Here is an 18,959-nt window from a genome sequence, read left to right as displayed (position 1 = left end):
TCACCGTTGATAAAAATGATACAATCAATTTAGTCTGGGTAGAATTACTCTTCCTTTCCCAAATGAACCTCACTACAAATCATTCATAGCCTAATCTGTGTGCTGAGACCTTTAATTACCCTTCTCTTTCCTCCCAGGCAATTTATATCTCACTGCTTCCACGCACCCACGCACCACACTACCCCTCCTATCAGCAAAGTTTCAAAGCACCACAAGAAAAACACAATGCATTTAGGCTGAAAGTCAGTAAACACAGAAAGAAATAACTTACAATATGGAGAGAAACATACATGTGACAGCACAACACAGAACCAAATGTCCCCTCCCTGATATGCTTAACGCTGCTATAACTCTCTTTAAACCCTGGTCAATGGAAGATTGGATAGACAGAATGGAATAATTTAAAATTTTTACCGTTTTGCTGCCTTCTCTGAAAGCTAACAGCACTGATGCAGAAAGCAGTGGAGTGCAACAGGGAATGACAAGTATGTATTTTTAATCCTAACACTTTTTTCAAACTTAATCTATCCCTATATTAGATTAAAATAATGGGTTGATAATCAGTCTTGCTTCCTGAAAGGTCTCATCTTTTACATGTATTTCCCTCCTTTCACAAATACAGGTGTGGGGGTTTTTTTAACTTTGATCTTTAAGTTAGAATATTTGGTCTGTGTACAATTGCATATGGTGCAATGACAAAACTTTAACAGACAAAATTTGACATCAAGTGGCTTGAAGTCATCTTAGCTTAATTGTTAAAACCTCTGTGTATCCCACTTTTTTAACAATAACAATAAATTAATGTTTTGGAGTTAATATTGTTACAGTTTTAGCTCTCTTGCAAAAGATAAGACTACTTATTCCTTATATTTCTTGTGTAAAGGAATAAGGAAGAAAAAAATTAAACTAAAGAAAATTCCATCACCAACAAAACAAGCTTTCATGTTAAAATGAAACAATAGACAAGGTCAAGCTCCTGAGCACCATTTCAGAAATCATTGCAAAAAGCCTGTAGGTTTAGATACTTGCATAAGTTCTATAGTTGTGGAACTGTATTTTAACTTACTGACAGTTCCAAAAAAGAAAAAATATTATTTAATTTTGAGCAAGAATTTTATTCAATTAAAAAAATAATTTAAATGTTGCATTTAGATATATATATTGGTAAGTATTATTACGGTATGTAACAAAATTGTAAAACCATTTGATAAATGTAAACCAAGGGTTTTTAAAATTTGTTATATTGCTTACAATTTAGTGAAGCTAACTTTAATTGTTAAATTTCAGAGGTTTGAATCTGCGCTTTTCATTGAAAGACAAACAAAAATTACTCAGCTACATGGACTATAGAAATATATTATTTGTCTTTTGAATAAGTGTATCTTATCTGCACATGAATCTCAGATCTGCAGATGCTGGCTTTTTGAACAGAAATGAAAAACTGCTGCATGACTGTAAGACATTTGGACCAGGAAAACATACCAAAAGGTTACTGGAAAATAAAAAACTTGAAGAAAATTGAAACCTTGTCCAGGTGACAATCTCTATTCTGCAGCTTTTGGGGATTAGAAAAACTATCTATCTTTGTTAAGCTTTCAAGGATTTCCTTGCTGAATTACGCAAGCATTAAAAACTTGAGAAACAGTTCCTCAATCTGACTGTGTATTCAAACTAAAATTAAAGTCTCGCTGTGAGCAAAATTATGGACAAGTAAAACATCAGTCCTTCCTAAATCTCAAGGAACATCCGCTACTTCTATAAATCCACATAGGAACCTTATCTGCAGTGAGACTACCTGACTTGATTTTACTGCACATCAAAAACTTCCATTGAAGGAGACCTGGGAAGGAAAATGGGGAGATCTGTTTCTTTATGAAGTATTAAAGCCCCTAGACCCCTTACAGATTGTTCTTTTCCCATTCATATTTTTGTTAGATTAACAAGTCTAAACTCTTCTCCCATCCTCAATGAATTCCTTAATGAATTAAGAAGCTGTAAAGAAAATATTCATAGTCCTTGTCTGAAGGCATTGGACTTCTTGAATCTTTATCACAGCTTTTACTTCAAGTTTTTTGGTTTGCTCAACAGGTTTTCGAGCAGAAGACTATACAATGCAACAAATGCTTCTTTTGCCTCATCACTGCTTATACACTTGGCTTCTGCAAGTCTTTTTGTCAATGACTCTCCAAAGCAAAACCAGGCCATACATCTTTTTGACTAAAACTGAACAGAGACCACCACATCAAATGCTTATTAGCATCTCTTATCCTAAATGGTTAGATTTACTCAATTTTCAGTCGCTATTTTTAACATTTTTCTTTTGAGGATTGTTCACCTCACAGTGGTATGTTTCTATTAATACAATTATAGGAACAAAGCACATTTTATATTGGTGTTTTTGTTTGTTTGTTTGTTTGTTTGTTTTAATCACTGACCATAAATAAAGCTTTCCGTTAAGGCTTTCTCTTATACCTGTCAATATTTTGATGCTCATGTTGATGAAATCAGGTGTTGATTCCACTGAAGTAAAATAAGTTATTCCAGTGTAAAAAAGGATATAACAGGAAAACCCACACCCCGTCTCCAAGATTGAGAAATAAACATTCCTATTTTTCACGACAGCCTGTGGGTTGAACAAGACAAGAAAGACAACTTACAGAGTTTAATTTCTTTGATACTGGTTTTAGTTTTACAGCCAAATATTTTGCTAACTCCAAAACCTCTATCTTCCACTACAACAGTGTAATAGAAACAGAAATCTGTAATCTAGCCATTAAAACATAAATATTAATGGCTTCCTAGATAGCTATTAGTGCCACTTGTTCAACTCGCTTGTTTGTTCAAACATTAGGAAGTTTATTGACACTTTCTAAACATACCTTTCTGCGTCTAAGTCCCACCCTCTAACAGTTAGGACTAATCTTAGCAGGGCAGCAGCTAGTATTGCTTATAAAAACCACCCATAAAACTTGTTTGGTTTTGTGGGGTTTTTTTTTGTTGTTGTTGTTTTTTTTGGTTTGGTTTGGTTTGGTTTTTTTTTTTTTTTTGTTTGTTTGTTTTTTTAAGCTAACATCTCATCAAAAGAGAAGGCATTGGACATCGGGAAGAAGAATTAATTTTTTTCTTTTGTCTTTGAACTATAATCTCAAGTATAGATGTTTCTATGCCTTTTTCCTAGTAAAATATTTAAAATTTCACTCTAGAACATTTTGTCATCAGTCTCTAAAAAACAGGTTAACAGAAAGCACACATCACTGACTGCCCCGACGAGAAGTCTGTGGAGAAGCAGCTGTATAATGAGACAAGGTTGTTTAATACCTTTCCTCTTTCATAAGTATTTCAAACTTTGACGAAGATTTTTAAAATTAAGATGAGAAGACCTTTTAGAAAACAAATCTTCTACCCATCACGTAAGTAGAGTCCAGACCTGATCACTTCTTTCTATGTGAACATAACACTACACAAACCACCTTCACTTCAAGCCGCGTTACAGCTCCCAGCGCTCCCGCTGGAAAACGGTTTTGCAGCCGAGATGACAACGCTATGGAGTACGTTTGATTTAAGTAAAAAAACCCGCCTTTTGACTTCCCCACCTAAGGGCTGGGTGAAAAAGCTAAAGCGCTCCCGGGGAAGTCGCCTCAGGGCGGGGGCCGGGCCTGCCCCGCTCGCCCGGGACCCCGAGCGGACTTCGGCCGCCGCCGCTCCGGGCGGTTGCGAAACAGCGCGAAGCCGCTCTGACGGGGCTTTCGCGGGGGCCAAAGGGCGCGTTCCTGCGGGAGGTTCCACCGGCCCTGCCTCCCCCACGGACCTCTCCCCTTGCCGGGCCAGTCCCGAGCCCGGGGCACGGGCGCCGCCGCCCGCCCTCCGTCTCCGTCCCCTCCCGCCGGCGGCCCCGGCGCCCCACAGGGGCCACCCCGCCCTCCGCGCTGGGGAGCTGCGCCGGGGATCGCCGCGCAGGGCGTGCGGGTGAGTGGGGCCGCAGCCGGTGGGCTCTGAGGGGGAGCTCCAGGGAGCCGTGAGGAGGAAGGGGCGGGAGAGGGGCGGGAGCCCGCGGCGGGACAGGAGCGGGCGCTCGGCAGGGCGGCCCTTTCCGCTCCGCCGCCCGCGGCAGCCCCACACACAAGCGGCTCTGAGGGAGGCACAGGCCTCCCCGGCCGGGGGGGAGAAAGGCGCGGCCCGTGGGTGCTCCGTCCTGCGGAGGGGCCCGGGGGGGGCCCGGCCCGTGTGTGCAGCAGGAGCCGCTGCAGGCGCGCCCGGGACGGGGTCGCGGCGGCCCGCGGACCCGCGGGAGCCCCCGGCAGCCTGACGCCCTGGGCCGGCAGACACGAGTGTTCATAAAGGAGGAAATGGTGGGGTAAGTAGGCTTGAACAGTTTCAGCCGTGGAAATTAAACTTACCCCAAAGTTTCTGTAAGAGAATGAACTTTCTTGCCAGCAGGATTGAAGGGGGAGTTAGTCCAAAACGCTCCCACAGCAGATGAATTCAACCTGTGCGCGCAGCCGGCAGCGAGGGGGGGAAGCAAGAGCTGCTTTTACCTGAGGAGCTGTTCCTCCTTCGCCTTACCCAGACGGCCCGACAGGATTTAGCAGCTCGGTGCCGTGAGGAGTAAACGTCCAGCAAATGTCCCATTGCTCTGCTGCACCATGTATTGTCCATGCTGTTGGACATATCCAGGCGAGGGTCATATTTTACATCTGCCAGAGACGATATTATTGGTTTGGCCCTGGCAAAACAGGACAGGGAGTAAATTTTCAGCCACTGACCATCTCCATTTTGTTCAGGATCGGTTTAGAGGAACTGGGGTAGGATAGTGCCTATGCAGCAGGTCCATGCATAGGTGAGAGTGGGTATGGATCGATACGACAAAAAGAATTGTGCGTTGAAACTAGTGTTTTAATCTGTTCAATCCAACTATGTATGCTGAATTTAAATTAAACCAGAATGGCTTGATTTTTGACCTCTGCACTTCAGAACTTAAAAGCACAGAAATTTGTGAATCATCTATGCGCTGATTCTCAAAGTCACTTGAATATTATGACCAGGACACTTTTGACTGACTTCACTCCCAACTCACTCTTTGCAATACAAAAATACTCTCAAATGTTACTCTGCCAGTCCATTTGATGTAAAACAAACAAACAACAACAACAAATCAAGGCAAAACATGAAATAGTATCTAACTATAAATCTGACAAATGTGTGTGGTGGAGTAGATTCAAAGTACTACTTCAGCTACTTAAAAGGAACATTAGATTTAGCTTTCTCGGCTGGTAATTCAGCCTTCTAGTGGGTACTGTGGGTACCCTAACTGTCTTGGTATATATTTTTGATCACTCTTATTTCCAGTTTTATCAAAGAGCAGGACAGCTCTGATGAGTTAATGATGCCAACTGCCCTGTAACTTTTTTAGATTAACCACCTTATCCATCTACAGTACCATTTTATTAATACCCTTTTTTCAATATATCCCCCCCCCCACGTGCAAGATATCTACCTTCCTTTCTTTGTTGTGGACTGTGAGCTATAGAAGTCTAGGAGTAAGGTCGTTTGGCTGAATCCTAGCACTTTTGCTTAGCTTTCTTACAGAGAAGGCAAGCCAGTTTAGTCCTTAGATGCCCTACACAGCCTCTTACATGTTTTTTTCTGTCCCATTTCCTTAAGGAAAAAAAAAATAGCACATTCTTCACCTTTCACAGCTTCATTGCCCCTTAGAGAAGTCTGTTTTCACAGGTGACCCCAAATCAACAACTTCAGGGTTGCAATGGTAGGTACCCATGGGTTACATCGGGGTTTATTTCTCATGCAAGCCTGATAATGTCTTTAGAAATGTGTTACAATGATGCAAGGAGCCGCAAACACCTAACTTCAGAACTCCAGTGCCCACTTCTAGCTACCTGGTTTACAATTAGATACATTGTTAAATTGTAGAAACAGAATTTTCCTGCTGAGATGCTCCTGCTCTTCGCATTCTTGTGGGACCACTGTCCATAGGTCCTGCTCAATAGTAATCATATCTGTAAATACATGCTTCTAAAAAACGAGCTCCAGATTTTGAAGCTCTAGAGCAAGACAGTGAATTTATTTTATGTTGCTGCCATGTGTATTTCTGCAGGTCCATTCACTGATTCCTGAGGAACATCTTACTACGTGTTCATAAAGAGATCGTGATATGTGAGAATCCAGATCAAGACATGCACTAATATCCAGCAAGGCCCAAAAGGCAACTTTTTGTTGGTGGTAAGTACAGAGAATTCCAGTAGAACCACGTTGTGTAAACTTCCCTATTGCTACATATTTTATTTTGACACAGCCACAACAATATTTAGTAGAGCTGGCCATAAAACTATAGTTCCCTACGGGGTAAACTGGGTCAGCTTCCCCGGCACATCTCAGAGCCTCAGATAGCTCACTTTACCTATTGGGATAACAAATTGGCTTTTTCCAGTTACTGGAAAAAGCACATTCTTGCTGAAATACAGTTCATAGATACTCTGTACAGATTGTAAATTCTCCCTGGGGAAAAAACAAACAAAAAAAAAAACAACAAACAAACCCCAAACCAAACAAAAGCAAAACCAACCAACCAACCAAAAAAAAAAAAAAACCACAACAAAAAAAACCCCTGATATAAGTAAGGGAAAGTTAAGAGCAAAGATGCATTAGGTTACTTTTTGACTGATGTTGTCTTGTTTCAAGAGGAACTCCTGCAAAATTCTACGAGACTATCTTCTGTAGAACTTGAACTGTGATAAACCCATGTACGCTCAAAGAACTACATGGATTATTTTAGACAGAAGTATCATCATGTTCTTATTTCAGGACTTCATCTCAGCCCTTGATACTAACCCCTTCAATGCAAGTTGGGCCTTAAGAGCTCCTGTGTGCTCTCACAAACTGTACTTTGTAGAGTTTCACCCGAGAAAATGAATATAGTTCCATTCTACCTTTTAGTAAGATAAATCTGATTATTTCAGTGATTAACGCATTTCCTTTTAGTGAAAAACAAACAAACAAACAAACAAACAGATATTTTACAAAAATACAGGGCTGGTATTACAAAATATTGAATAACTATGAAACATGAATTTATTAAAATCAACATTAACAACCTAATTAATTTCTGAAAAATTAGATTTCACAAACATAATACAGTATTCAACATATTTGCAGGAGAAAGCTTGCTTATCTTTTTCAGGTGGGCAGAGAATTACAGTGTAGCAGTCTCTGGGTAAGTTGCTCTCTCTAGAATCCAAGGCAACTGCTTAGATAGAAGCCATGGGCCAGGGAAGAATACTATATACAGCCCAAGGGTATCTGCTTTCACTAATTATTTTTACAAAGATGAATGGTTTCAAGGGGAGAGAGCAAGAGAAACGCACTTCAGACTGGCTGGCAGCGTCTGTACCTGTGACATGGGCTGTGAAAATCTTGCATTTAGTCCCTGTACCTGAACCTGTGCAACACAGAGCTAAACTGCGTTGCTTGCAAGGCTCACAGGCTTTTCTGAAGGTAAAGAAATTGCCATTCCTACTGACCCTAAGGATCTGGCAGTATTAGATTGGAACTGTCCTCCTGCAGATTCTGGTTTTAGTAACAAGGTAGAAAGCCACAGATGCGCACTTTTGCCTTTCCTGTTAGAAGACGTACCTCAAAAACCAACAGTTTTTCACCTTAGGGATAACTGAAAATGAGTTTCACTTACTCATGTGTTTTATAGAGACATCCTAGATTTGGTCTGGCAGAAGCTACAGCAGCCACACTTACCATTTCCATTGTTGGTGAGCTGGCTATGCAGTATCACTGACTGTCACAAACTTGCAGAGAATTTTATGCAATTGTTGTTTTTCTTAAATTCTTACCTACTGGAGGCAGGTGAATAGAGACTACAAGATAAGCAAAGGTTTCCATCCTTTATGGTTCTGGCAAATACCTGAAAATGTGCTTCGTGTATCTATCTCAGGAACAAGAAGCAAATCAAAATCAGGCTGCATATAATACAAAATAGTATGCCACTTGGCTGCTGCCACAGACTGCATTACAAGGATAACAAGACAGCAAGTTTCAGAGTAAACGTTCATTGGTTATTGGCATTGTTGTTAACCTTTTGGATAGTGAGAATGGATAAAGTATACCAGTTTTACCTGAAAATGACTGACATTTTAGAGATTGTGCACTGTATTAATGCTTATATCTTAATTATGATTTTTGTTTGTTTGTTTATTTGTTTTTCTAGGATTAAACACTGGATTTTTGTTAGAAATTCTTCAAGAGTCATACTATCAGTAAAAATGTCATACTTAATGAAAGGAGTTAAATGTTACAGTCCTGTGAATAATATGCACAAAGTAAAAGGAACTCTGTTTAAAGCACACACATTAAAGAACATATTGGGCATCAACGAACAACAATTCAAAATTTCTCATACGTCATCTCAACTTAGTTCTGAAAAGACAAACTCTTATAATTATGTCATTGTTGGAGCTGGATCAGCAGGGTGTGTGCTAGCCAACAGGTTGACTGAAGACCCTCGCAGTACTGTACTGCTTTTGGAAGCAGGCCCTAAAGATACCCTTCTAGGTAGTAAAAGACTGATGTGGAAGATTCATATGCCTGCTGCATTAACTTACAACCTCTGTGATGAGAAATTTAACTGGTATTATCACACAACATCACAAAAGTATATGGACAACCGAATTATGTATTGGCCCCGAGGAAGAGTGTGGGGTGGCTCCTCTTCTCTCAATGCTATGGTATACATTCGTGGGCATGCAGAAGATTATAATCGATGGAGCAGGGAAGGGGCTACAGGATGGGACTATGAACATTGCTTGCCCTATTTTAAGAAGGCACAGACACACGAACTGGGACCAGATCAGTACAGAGGTGGAAATGGACCCCTGTATGTGTCAAGAGGGAAAACAAACCATCCTCTTCATCATGCATTCCTGGAGGCAACCCAGCAAGCCGGGTATCCCTTCACAGATGATATGAATGGCTATCAGCAAGAAGGATTTGGCTGGATGGACATGACTGTCCACCAAGGTAAATCATACAGGGGTCCTTAAGGAATTCGTATATCTGACCCACCAGTGGTACTTCTGAAAGCATTTTGGAATATAGACATATAATGTGCACTGAATGCCATTTGGTTGTTTAAATTACTGAACAGCTGTGACACTCTATATTTACACCCTGTTCATTTCACAGCAGCTTGCCACCAACCTAGTGTGTATTTCATTGAAAACTGCATTGGTACGAAAGTCTTGATTCATAGTTAAATTTGGGAAGGAGAGTAAGTTTTCAGAATGTCATTGTGAAATTTTTTATGTTAAAATAAGATCTTTAGTTACTATATCAAATCACATTTGCTTTGAACTCTATAAACTCTATGAAAGCTTTACCTCTGTAAACATCCTGATGGTTACTGACCGAAATCTTGAAGAATACTGAGCTATGACTACTCTGATGTTTTATGTAAACATATATTGTAGGTCAAAGATGGAGCACAGCTAGTGCTTACCTTCGCCCAGCCATATCACGCCCAAATTTGTCAGTTGCAGAGAAGACACTTGTAACAAAAATCTTGTTTCAAGGAACAAAATCCATTGGTGTTGAGTATGTGAAAAATGGGCAAAGGAAAAAGGTAAGAGATTCTTGTTTTCCAGTATGAAAGGTATGAGTCAAAGCAAAATTAATTTTTTTTTTAAAAACAAACTTTTGTTGAAAGTGGTACTTTATTCTGCAAAATGTCTGATTTTCAGATGCTGTGTTGTCTCTTCCAGTATGTGACTCCTCATCAGTTATTTTACAGTAGGTGATATTTCAGCTGTATCAATTTGGAGATTAACATCTCCATTATATTTCCATCTCTCGGTACTGAGGGGACAAGACATAACTTGATGTTACACAAGAGTGTTGTGTAAGGTTTCTGGCTGGAACCTATGGTGCAATCATGCACTGTCTCAGTGTATTGACTAGAGCTCTGAAACACTGATGTTTCTGAAAAACAATTCTGAAAATGCTGTTCTGGCATAGGAAAATCTGTAAAATCTAAATACCGAAACCTGAATGGCTCAAGGAATACATAATGAGTCATTCACTTCTACTTACCACTATGTATTGAGTTTTGGGATAGTAATGATGATACAGTGATGAAATATGCCTTGTGACTGCTTGTACAATTAATATTTTTCAGTCTCAGTTCAACTTCCATTGAACACATGATCATGTGGAAGGAAGCTTGAATTGCCATTTCAACTTAAGTCTCTGGATAAACAATTCATTTTATGCAGCTTTCAATCCACTGACTTCTATATGAAAAACATTCTCATTTCCCTTAACACTTTACTATTACAGCTGATTATGGAGTATGTAACTAGGAGACTGCCTAAAAGGTATTTGTATGTAAATAACTTAAGATATTTAGTCATAAACAATGATAAAACAATTAAAAACTGTAATAGTAATATCCTAAATAGAGGAGAATGTAAGTTTTGGTGGTTTGAAGTCAGTAAGGCTTACAAGACTCAACAGACAAGTGTTCTGTGACTGAACATCTGCTAAAAGTTAAAATGCTTTTATAAATAAATAAACTGCTCTTTCATTTTGTAAAACACAGAACAAATCTATTGTTTTCTAAGTGGATTGGTAAGGATAATTATTTTAACAATGTAAAACAAAAGTTGCAGAAAATTTAATTTATTTCATGAGATACTAAATGTCTGCAAAAACAGTGTCTGTACTTGCTGTTCTTGTGCCATTATCAAGATTAATTTTGTTGAAGAAAGTCTTGGAAATCTAATTATATATGATCAAAGACTTTCTGAATACTGGACCACTTTAATTACAAAAGTTTTAAATTGCTATGAATTTTCATACATATTAATACATGTATGAATTGTAGTGAATGATATATATTTATAGCATATATAATTAAAAGTACACCTTCAAAGTATTTCCCTTCCTTTTTTTTTCCCCCCAACATCAAAATTGCAGGACTTGTCTGCTTTTACTTTCTGGAAAATTTTATACCCTTCAGGATGGAAGAGCTAATAATTTTATTACATTATGAGCATCAGGATGAAACACTTGATTACAGTAAAGCATTTTTGTTTTTTACAGTCTCTTAGGTAGGATCTCTTTTGCATCAGTCATCAGTAAAATTAAAATACCAAAACCTGATTCATCAAGCCAGTCACTTAATTGTTATTCAGTAGACACTGGGGTCCTGGAGGGCTCCCAGGGCTCCAGTAAGGTCTCTGACAGAAGTAGGGAAGGTAGACAGAACATTCCTGGAGTTTCTGAGTTCAGAATCAAGCAGAAAAGTGTATTTAAAGGGGAAAAGTGTTTTTAATGTATCATGCTCTAATTAACCCATATAAAAATGTTTCAAAGTCAGTTTTTCCTCTTTGTATTTTAGCTTTAAGCACAAGGAAAGACTCTGTATGGGCTAGGAATAACTACAGCGCTGACTTTGCAGTGAGCATAGACCGAATGAGCATCATTTGAATGCTACCTGGAACAAACTGCCACCAGATCTGTGTGTACCATAGAAAATAGAAATAAGTTATATTTGTGTAACATGCAAAGTACAGATCTAGGTATTGATTCAGCAGCCACAGATACACTGTGTATGAGTCTTAACATCTTAATGCTTGCCTGGAGCAAAACTATAATGAACAAAAACTATTGGCACTGGCTATCCATTGGCAATATCAGATAAATAGTGTGGAAACAATTTATCAAAATTTATCTTCTTACTACATTTTGATCTTATTACTAGCAACAATCTCATTCACCATCATTCTGCATAGCTGAGATGTCATTCAAAAAGGACAGGATTACTACAAGTTAATATGTACTCCAGGGTAATCTGTTAACACTTCACCATAATACAGGAAAAAATAGCACTTTTTAATGTTGCCTTAGAAGCTATATGTTTCATCTAAAATAAAAACAAGCAGCTACTCATGACAGCACCCTACATTCTACGAAAGTGGAGAATGCAGATAAGCAATATCAGATGTGTTTCCTCCAACTCTTGTGGGTTTTGCTTGCTAATGAGAGGAAGTTCAGGGGCATAACTGTGTGCCTCATCTATTTTTCCCTCAGTGTGACCTCACTGATATATTAGAATTCACAGTTAAACACTGTATGACTTTTGTAAACATGTATTGCTTTAAAAGATTGGACTAGATTAGGTAGGATAAAATTTACATTAAATATAAATTGTTGCTTACTTTTTGTTTCTTATATGGTGCACTTGTTCTTTCTTAAAGACAAGCAAGAGTTACTATTCAGTTTATAATGCACTACCTAACTCGGTGTGTATACAAAGGATATATTATATTTCAACAGGCAATATGTGTGTGACTAGGGAGGATGGAGTGCATCCTATGTGTGTGTTCATGAGCCACCTCATTAGAATAGAAAGGGATAGGTTGAACAAGGCTGAGTTCACCCACATCATTCCCTTTCAAGGAGTAAAGGGAAAAGGAGAAGGGTATCGGTATTTTCTTACTCCACACAGTTTTCCTTTTAACAGCAAAAAGCACTAAGGAGGGTAGTTCTGATCCTAAATTTAAGAGATGTGGCAACAGGGAAGAGGCAGCCCCCAGATTCAAATGACACAGAGAAGGATTTTGGTATTGCTAAATGAAAATATTTTGGGGCATAAATCCTTGTAAAGATGTGCCAAAAATACTTGCAGAGGAGTTCTAGAAAAAGAACTATCCACCACAGAAAACCAAGTCAAAGGTGGAAGAATAGTTTAGCAGCCTATATCATGACCAGCTCAAGGCTCAGATTCAAACTATTTGATGAAAAGTTTGTCAGCAAAACAGAAATATATATATATATATATATGCCTGCAGTCAGTTTTCTCAGTAATGCTTTAGTGGTTGAGGGTCTTCTGAGGACTACAGTAAGCTAAGAAACCAAACGTTAGTCTTGGTTGAATTAAGAAAATGAGTTCTTGAGAATTTTTGAGCTAGCAAGTCTCTGAAATCAAAATCTTCCTTAGGAGTCTCAGTTTTAATTTACAAACCGTTATTGAAAACAGGAGAGAGATCCAAGTGTCACAGGCACTTTTTTCCTGGCAAGTAGCACAGGAGTTTATTGGCAGCCACAGTACTGGCTGAGCTGAATGTTTGTGTGCCATACAGTTTGAATGGATTGTAAACATGGGAATACATACAGAAATTATCAAAGTGAAAGCTTGATCATTTATCTCTGCAGAAACTTCTGACAATATAGGAATATAATTAGAGGAAAACATGAGGGAAGGGTATCTAATCTGGATCAGAATTGCATATCTGAGTAGAAGCTCTTGACAAACTGTCACCTGCATTCAGATCAGGCTTAATAATGTTAGGACTTTTGTGCTCATTTCCTTTTAGGCTTTTGCCAATAACGAAGTTATTTTAAGTGGAGGTGCCATAAATTCTCCACAGCTGCTTATGTTGTCTGGGATTGGCAATGCAGATGATCTAAAGAAACTGGGGATCCCTGTTGTTTGCCATCTTCCTGGTAATTTTATTATTTCTTTTAACCTTACATCTTCCCATGGATGCAATTCAAAGACCATTGAATGAAGTGAATCCATGAAATTCACTTGTTTTTATGTCAGGTTGTGTGGACTGAAACGTTACAAATCAGTGGAAACATGCATTGATTTTAGAAGCGAGCAATAAACTCCTACATTTTTCTTTACTACATTTGATAGTGAAAAATGCCACTGAGTACTTTTGAAGTTTATAATTTAGAATTTTGAATTAGTTTTGATCCACAACAGATTGTATATATAAACTCCCACTGTCATGTATATTCAACAATAGAAGGAATAACGTGAACTTTTCCTTAAAACTAGAAAAGCTAGTACTGTATTTAGAAGTCATATCTGGCAATTTTAGAACAAGTGATATGTCTGCCATTTAACTTTCTATTTTCATTCTAGTTATGCTATGTTTGTGTAAAACCTTATTCTGACATAAGCAAAAGGCTGGTATGACTTATGGTCTTGGTCTTAGTCATCACTGCCCTTGTAAGAGGTTAGTTTAGTTCCCATTTGTGCTGTTTTCTGGTTGCAAATGTTGTGTATAGTTGTTCTATGTGAAGTAACTTTTTTTTTTTCCCTTTCATCTCCCTCATCCACCTTTCCACTCCCCCCTGCCAGGAGTAGGCCAGAACCTTCAAGATCATTTAGAAGTGTATGTCCAGCAAAAGTGCACCAAACCTATTACTCTATATAATGCACAAAAGCCAGTTAACATGGTGAAGATTGGTCTAGAATGGCTTTGGAAGTTTACAGGTATGAAACAAAGTATGCAAGCATTCTACCATTAATTGATTTAGAACTATTACAGGCTTTTATCCATGAATTTCAAAGTCTGGGAGCCTTCATATACATTTATTTTCATGTTCTGGAAAATAACTGGAGCTTGCAAATGGACTTGAACTATTTATTTTTTTCTAAATTAGAATATGTTAATACAGTTATTATATCTTAGGTAACAAGGCAGGTTTTTATACACTTTTTTTAACATTTTTTTATATCTCTCATTTTAAGAAAAATTCTATGTTTAAAGATCTTGGTGCTACTGAGAAAAGCTGTTGTAAAAAAATGAAGAAAAAATTCTATTTGAAATAGATATTGTGTCAATAAAAACATACTGTTGAACTGAATTAAGTTTTCTGTATAATTTCCTCAAAATAATTAGTTTGTTGCTCTGATCAGAACCTTTTAGGCTTGCATGTAAATCAGAAATTACTTTAATTAAAATTACACACTCATTTTACAGTAGCGCATCTGTAAGTTGTACCTTTAAAAGGATCTGTAAAAGTAATCCTTGAGATCAGTAAAATAGTTTGGCCAAAGTTGAGGTCTTCATCACTTGCTGAATTATTATGTATTTGCCAACTTACTCTGGGTATATGTGGCTTTTTACCATGAAAGTAAACACTGAGGGCTAGCTTATGGTTTTAAACAGATGTGAACATAACATAATATGAGGGGCATCGCAGGCCCTTTATCTTTCCCCTGCAGGGTAGGTGCTGTGACAGCTCTGCCTGTGACCTCAGTGCAGTGATGTCAGGGTGCTGCAGCCAGTCCACTCCAGACCTGCTGGGCTCCTGGGATCAATCCTGCCACTGGAATTAGACCCTAGGCCTGCCAGTTACAGTGAGATAACTAACACACCACTCTCAACTAAATGGGGTTTCCAAAGTTAATGTGCATTTATCTAGTGATTTAAAAACCAGATGAAAGTAACGTATATTGCTTAAATTACAAGCTGTTCATAATAGATTTGCATACCTTGCAATTGCCACTGTATATGTAAATTATTCATAGTAGTGAAACCAAGGGTTAAAAAGGGGATTTCTTGCTTTTCTGACAACTTTTAATGGCATTTTCGCTCTCATTTATACTCTCTAGGTGAGGGAGCCACTGCCCACTTAGAATCTGGTGGTTTTATCCGAAGTGAACCAGGGGTTCCTCACCCTGACATTCAGTTCCACTTTCTCCCTTCTCAGGTGATTGATCATGGTCGCATTCCTTCCACAATGGAAGCTTACCAGGTGAGTTGCTGAAGAACACACTGCAGTAAAGTTCTATAACAATTAGCAAGGAGGCTTATGCTCTATTATAATTACTGATAATTTGGCTATATACTGAAAAATACTTTGTTCAGTAGAAGACAAAAGAGCTGGCTTAACCTCCTGCATTGGGGAAAAAACACGAGCTTGTTATTTGATGTTGCTACCAAAATTATGTTACTTTTTATCTCTGGGAAAGTAGGCAAGTATTGAACTGCTGTTTAAGTATTTGCACTACTGAAGTGCCACAGTGCTATTGATTTGGATACCATCATGCTAGATGCTGTACAAAACTAAAACGAGGTGTTCCCTGTTCCACTGCAGTTTAGACAGAGGTTTAAGTGAGAATGTATGAGGCCATCCATTTATTCACTGGCCCAAGTCCAAGCCCCATTTTAGACTATGATCTTGATCCAAAAGTCTGTGCTAATGCTGGGAAACTGTCACTGAATATCTGTGTTCCTTCTTGCTAATCTCTTTTCTTCAGTGATGACAGTATTTTGGTCTGATTGTATTAGAATGATGTGCTACTGCTAAACTGGAATGGTTGTATTTAAATTAAAAGAACAGCTGTGAGTTGATAAGACAGGTATATTTCCTTCCCCTTATGGAATATCATATTTACAACAAATTTATATAAAATGGAAAAATGTTCAATGTCATTTTCCATTATCTCCCTTTAATATTTCCATTTGCTTAATTTGTAAAGACTGTCCAAAGTAAAAAAAAAAACAAAAAACAAGAACAAAAACAAACAAACAAACAAACAAAAACCACCAAAAAATTCATACTGAATTTGGAAATATGTCTGGTGGGACTGTGTCATAAGTATAGTGTGGGTGTTGCAGGTCCACGTCGGACCCATGAGGAGCACAAGTGTGGGCTGGCTAAAGCTGAAGAGTACAGACCCAAAAGACCATCCTATCATTGAGCCTAACTACATGTCAACAGGTAAATGCAGCCTCTCCCTGTTCTGATGTCAACTTGTTTCCTGCCTGTTTCAGTAGCAGATTTTCATATCTGCTCAGCACCAGTTCAGAAGTGCTGGTTGGTGCATTATTTATTTCTCATTTATGAAAGTCAGTTAGTATCAAGAGGCCACTGTGCAAAGCACTGTATAAACCAAAAAGAATTCCCTGTTGGGGATGCAGTCAGGGTTCTTAGTGTTTACTGCATCACACTGTTCATTTCATCCCCTCCTCTGCTTGTGAAGAAACCAATCTCATTTGCTTCTTTGTGCTGAGACTAATGTCATTGGCTAGACAATGGGTATGGCAAAATCAAGAGCAATTCTTTGTAGCTCACCTATTCCTTTTTAGGATTGTGCAATATAAATGACAGTATTGTTCTCAGTGAATGTAAATATCTGTGACTTTGAAGAACATCCTACTTCACTCTGGCTTTCAGCAAGAAGTGAGAGACTTTCCCTCCAGCCTTTTTTATTCAATGCTATTTTTTCTGTTATGCATTCTGTATGTGTTACTAAATTAAGAACATACTTACAGTTTTCTTATTTTCTCTCCATACAGAAAGAGATATTTGGGAATTCCGCCAATGTGTCAAGCTGACCAGAGAGATCTTTGCTCAGAAAGCTTTTGAAAAATTTCGTGGGCCTGAAATTCAACCAGGAAATCATGTTCAGTCTGATAAAGAAATAGATGCTTTCATAAGGCAGAAAGCTGACAGTGCTTATCATCCTTCCTGCACCTGTAAAATGGGTCAGCTTTCAGATAGCACTGCTGTAGTTGATCCCCAAACAAAAGTAATTGGTGTTGAACACTTGAGAGTAGTAGATGCTTCAATAATGCCCAGTGTTGTCAGTGGGAATTTGAATGCCCCAACTATTATGATAGCAGAGAAAGCTGCAGATCTAATTAAGGGCCTCCCATCGCTTCAGGAGAAAAATGTTCCTGTATATAAGCCCAAGACATTGGAAACCCAGAGATAAATGAATATTCGCATCCTTTCCTCTTTTGTAACTTAGGCTTTCATCAGGATGTTGGTTTCTCATACTGAACAAAAGAAATACCATGCAAAACAACATATTCTATCAAAATAACAATTTGATCCATTCTCTTACATTAGACTGCCTATTCCTTTTTTATAATCAGTTGGCTTAAGCTGCTTGTTTTAGTTAAACATGACTTTTTGTGGTACAGTTCAAATTTTTTGTTGAAGAGAAGCTACTTCTAAATGGCAAGACAGCTGTGTACATACATCAGGAACATTGTGCAATTGCATGAAGAATGGCAGAGATTAATGTGTGCTATTTTGAAAATCATTATGGTATGCCTTGTTATTTAAAGGAACTGCTGTGAGAGTGTTACCCAGGATAATAGCTAGTCAGTAATCCCCACATCCTGCAAAGAATGGTAAATTAGATGTAAGCATTTATGCAATTTCATATTCACAGGCCAAAGTAGTTCATATCAGAAGGCATATGAGAGAAAGGAACCTGCATGTGTTTATAATTTGTCAAATGTGGTTTCTTTATGAGAAGAATGCACAGTTCACAAAGCCTCACTGAAAGTTAGACTTCAGCATCCTTACCAGTCTTAACTGTATAGTATTCAGGAAGAAGACATAAATTGTGTTTATCAGAAAATTACTTTTCCAAAAAATGCAAAACAGGAGCTGATAGTGGAAAACTGAATTTCTCCTTGTTTTTTTCTCAAGGAGCTTGGTAGAATTCTGTTCACAATACAGGCTGATATAGTTGTACCACTTTATCATTTAGCACAGTAAGAGATCTGTACTTTTTGTAACATCCTTAAAGTTACTGGTCTTTGCTCAAAGATGAGTGTTTGCAAAAGATATTTCTCAGTAAATATTCTGAATGGTGCCTTGCTATCACTCAAATTTTGTTAAAAAAAAATTACAGGCAAGCTAGATTTAAAATGAAAGATTACTCAGAATAATTGCATAAGGCCAGATGGTCAGGTGATTTTTTTAAATTAGAAAGGAGTAACTTATTCAGTGAGCCAATGCTATATTTTAGTTAGGACTTAAATCTTTGATTTACTATCTTCAGATGTGTAAAGCAATATAGATGATATTTCATGGTTGTTTTATATGTCAATCTAACTTTCAGGTACTGATTAAAAAACCAAAACAAAACAAAACAAAAACACAAACCTAAAGAAATGGAATTAACTGAATGAAATTGAATCTATTGAATTATTTGGATTTATTAAGTATTCCAAAATAACTTCTGACTAAGCAGCTCTCAAATTATAAAGTGAGAGCTTCTGTAGCCTAAGATTTCTCAGGACTTGTAGTAAACAGAGCAAACTTTTTTTTCAGAAAAAATGGAATTTTGCACCATTTGAGCAGATTCTAAAAAAAGTGCTGACTCAGATGTTGGC

General features: G+C 38.0%; 1 protein-coding gene across 2 annotated transcripts; it reads left to right on the top strand.

Moving 5' to 3' along the window:
• The first annotated feature begins 3,852 nt into the window (after positions 1-3,852).
• CHDH (choline dehydrogenase) lies at positions 3,853-17,673 on the top strand. 2 transcript variants are annotated; one of them, XM_042799684.1, is made up of 9 exons: positions 3,853-3,966; positions 6,113-6,237; positions 8,234-9,042; positions 9,492-9,643; positions 13,398-13,527; positions 14,174-14,308; positions 15,434-15,576; positions 16,443-16,545; positions 17,124-17,673. In XM_042799684.1, exons 3-9 carry the CDS (start codon positions 8,289-8,291, stop codon positions 17,540-17,542), a joined length of 1,836 nt encoding a protein of 611 aa, XP_042655618.1. In that variant the 5' UTR covers positions 3,853-3,966; positions 6,113-6,237; positions 8,234-8,288; the 3' UTR covers positions 17,543-17,673. The 2 variants fall into 2 exon arrangements, with proteins under 2 accessions (XP_042655618.1, XP_032840147.1); XM_032984256.2 differs by lacking the exon at positions 3,853-3,966 and adding an exon at positions 4,061-4,354.
• Positions 17,674-18,959: the final 1,286 nt, after the last annotated feature.

This window comes from Tyto alba, unplaced genomic scaffold, assembly GCF_018691265.1.
Source record: "Tyto alba isolate M040663 unplaced genomic scaffold, T.alba_DEE_v4.0 Super-Scaffold_3, whole genome shotgun sequence".
Taxonomy (NCBI): domain Eukaryota; kingdom Metazoa; phylum Chordata; class Aves; order Strigiformes; family Tytonidae; genus Tyto; species Tyto alba.
This window is presented reverse-complemented; position numbering and strand designations above follow the sequence as displayed.

What these genes read in the sequence shown, in the direction of transcription:
- CHDH (XM_042799684.1), top strand. Translation starts at nt 8,289, where the DNA reads ATGTCATACTTAATGAAAGGAGTTAAATGTTACAGTCCTGTGAATAAT. An exon ending in TGTTGTTTGCCATCTTCCTG is followed by an intron (nt 13,528 to 14,173) that starts GTAATTTTATTA and finishes CCCCCCTGCCAG; the next exon opens with GAGTAGGCCAGAACCTTCAA. An exon ending in GCCTAACTACATGTCAACAG is followed by an intron (nt 16,546 to 17,123) that starts GTAAATGCAGCC and finishes CTCTCCATACAG; the next exon opens with AAAGAGATATTTGGGAATTC.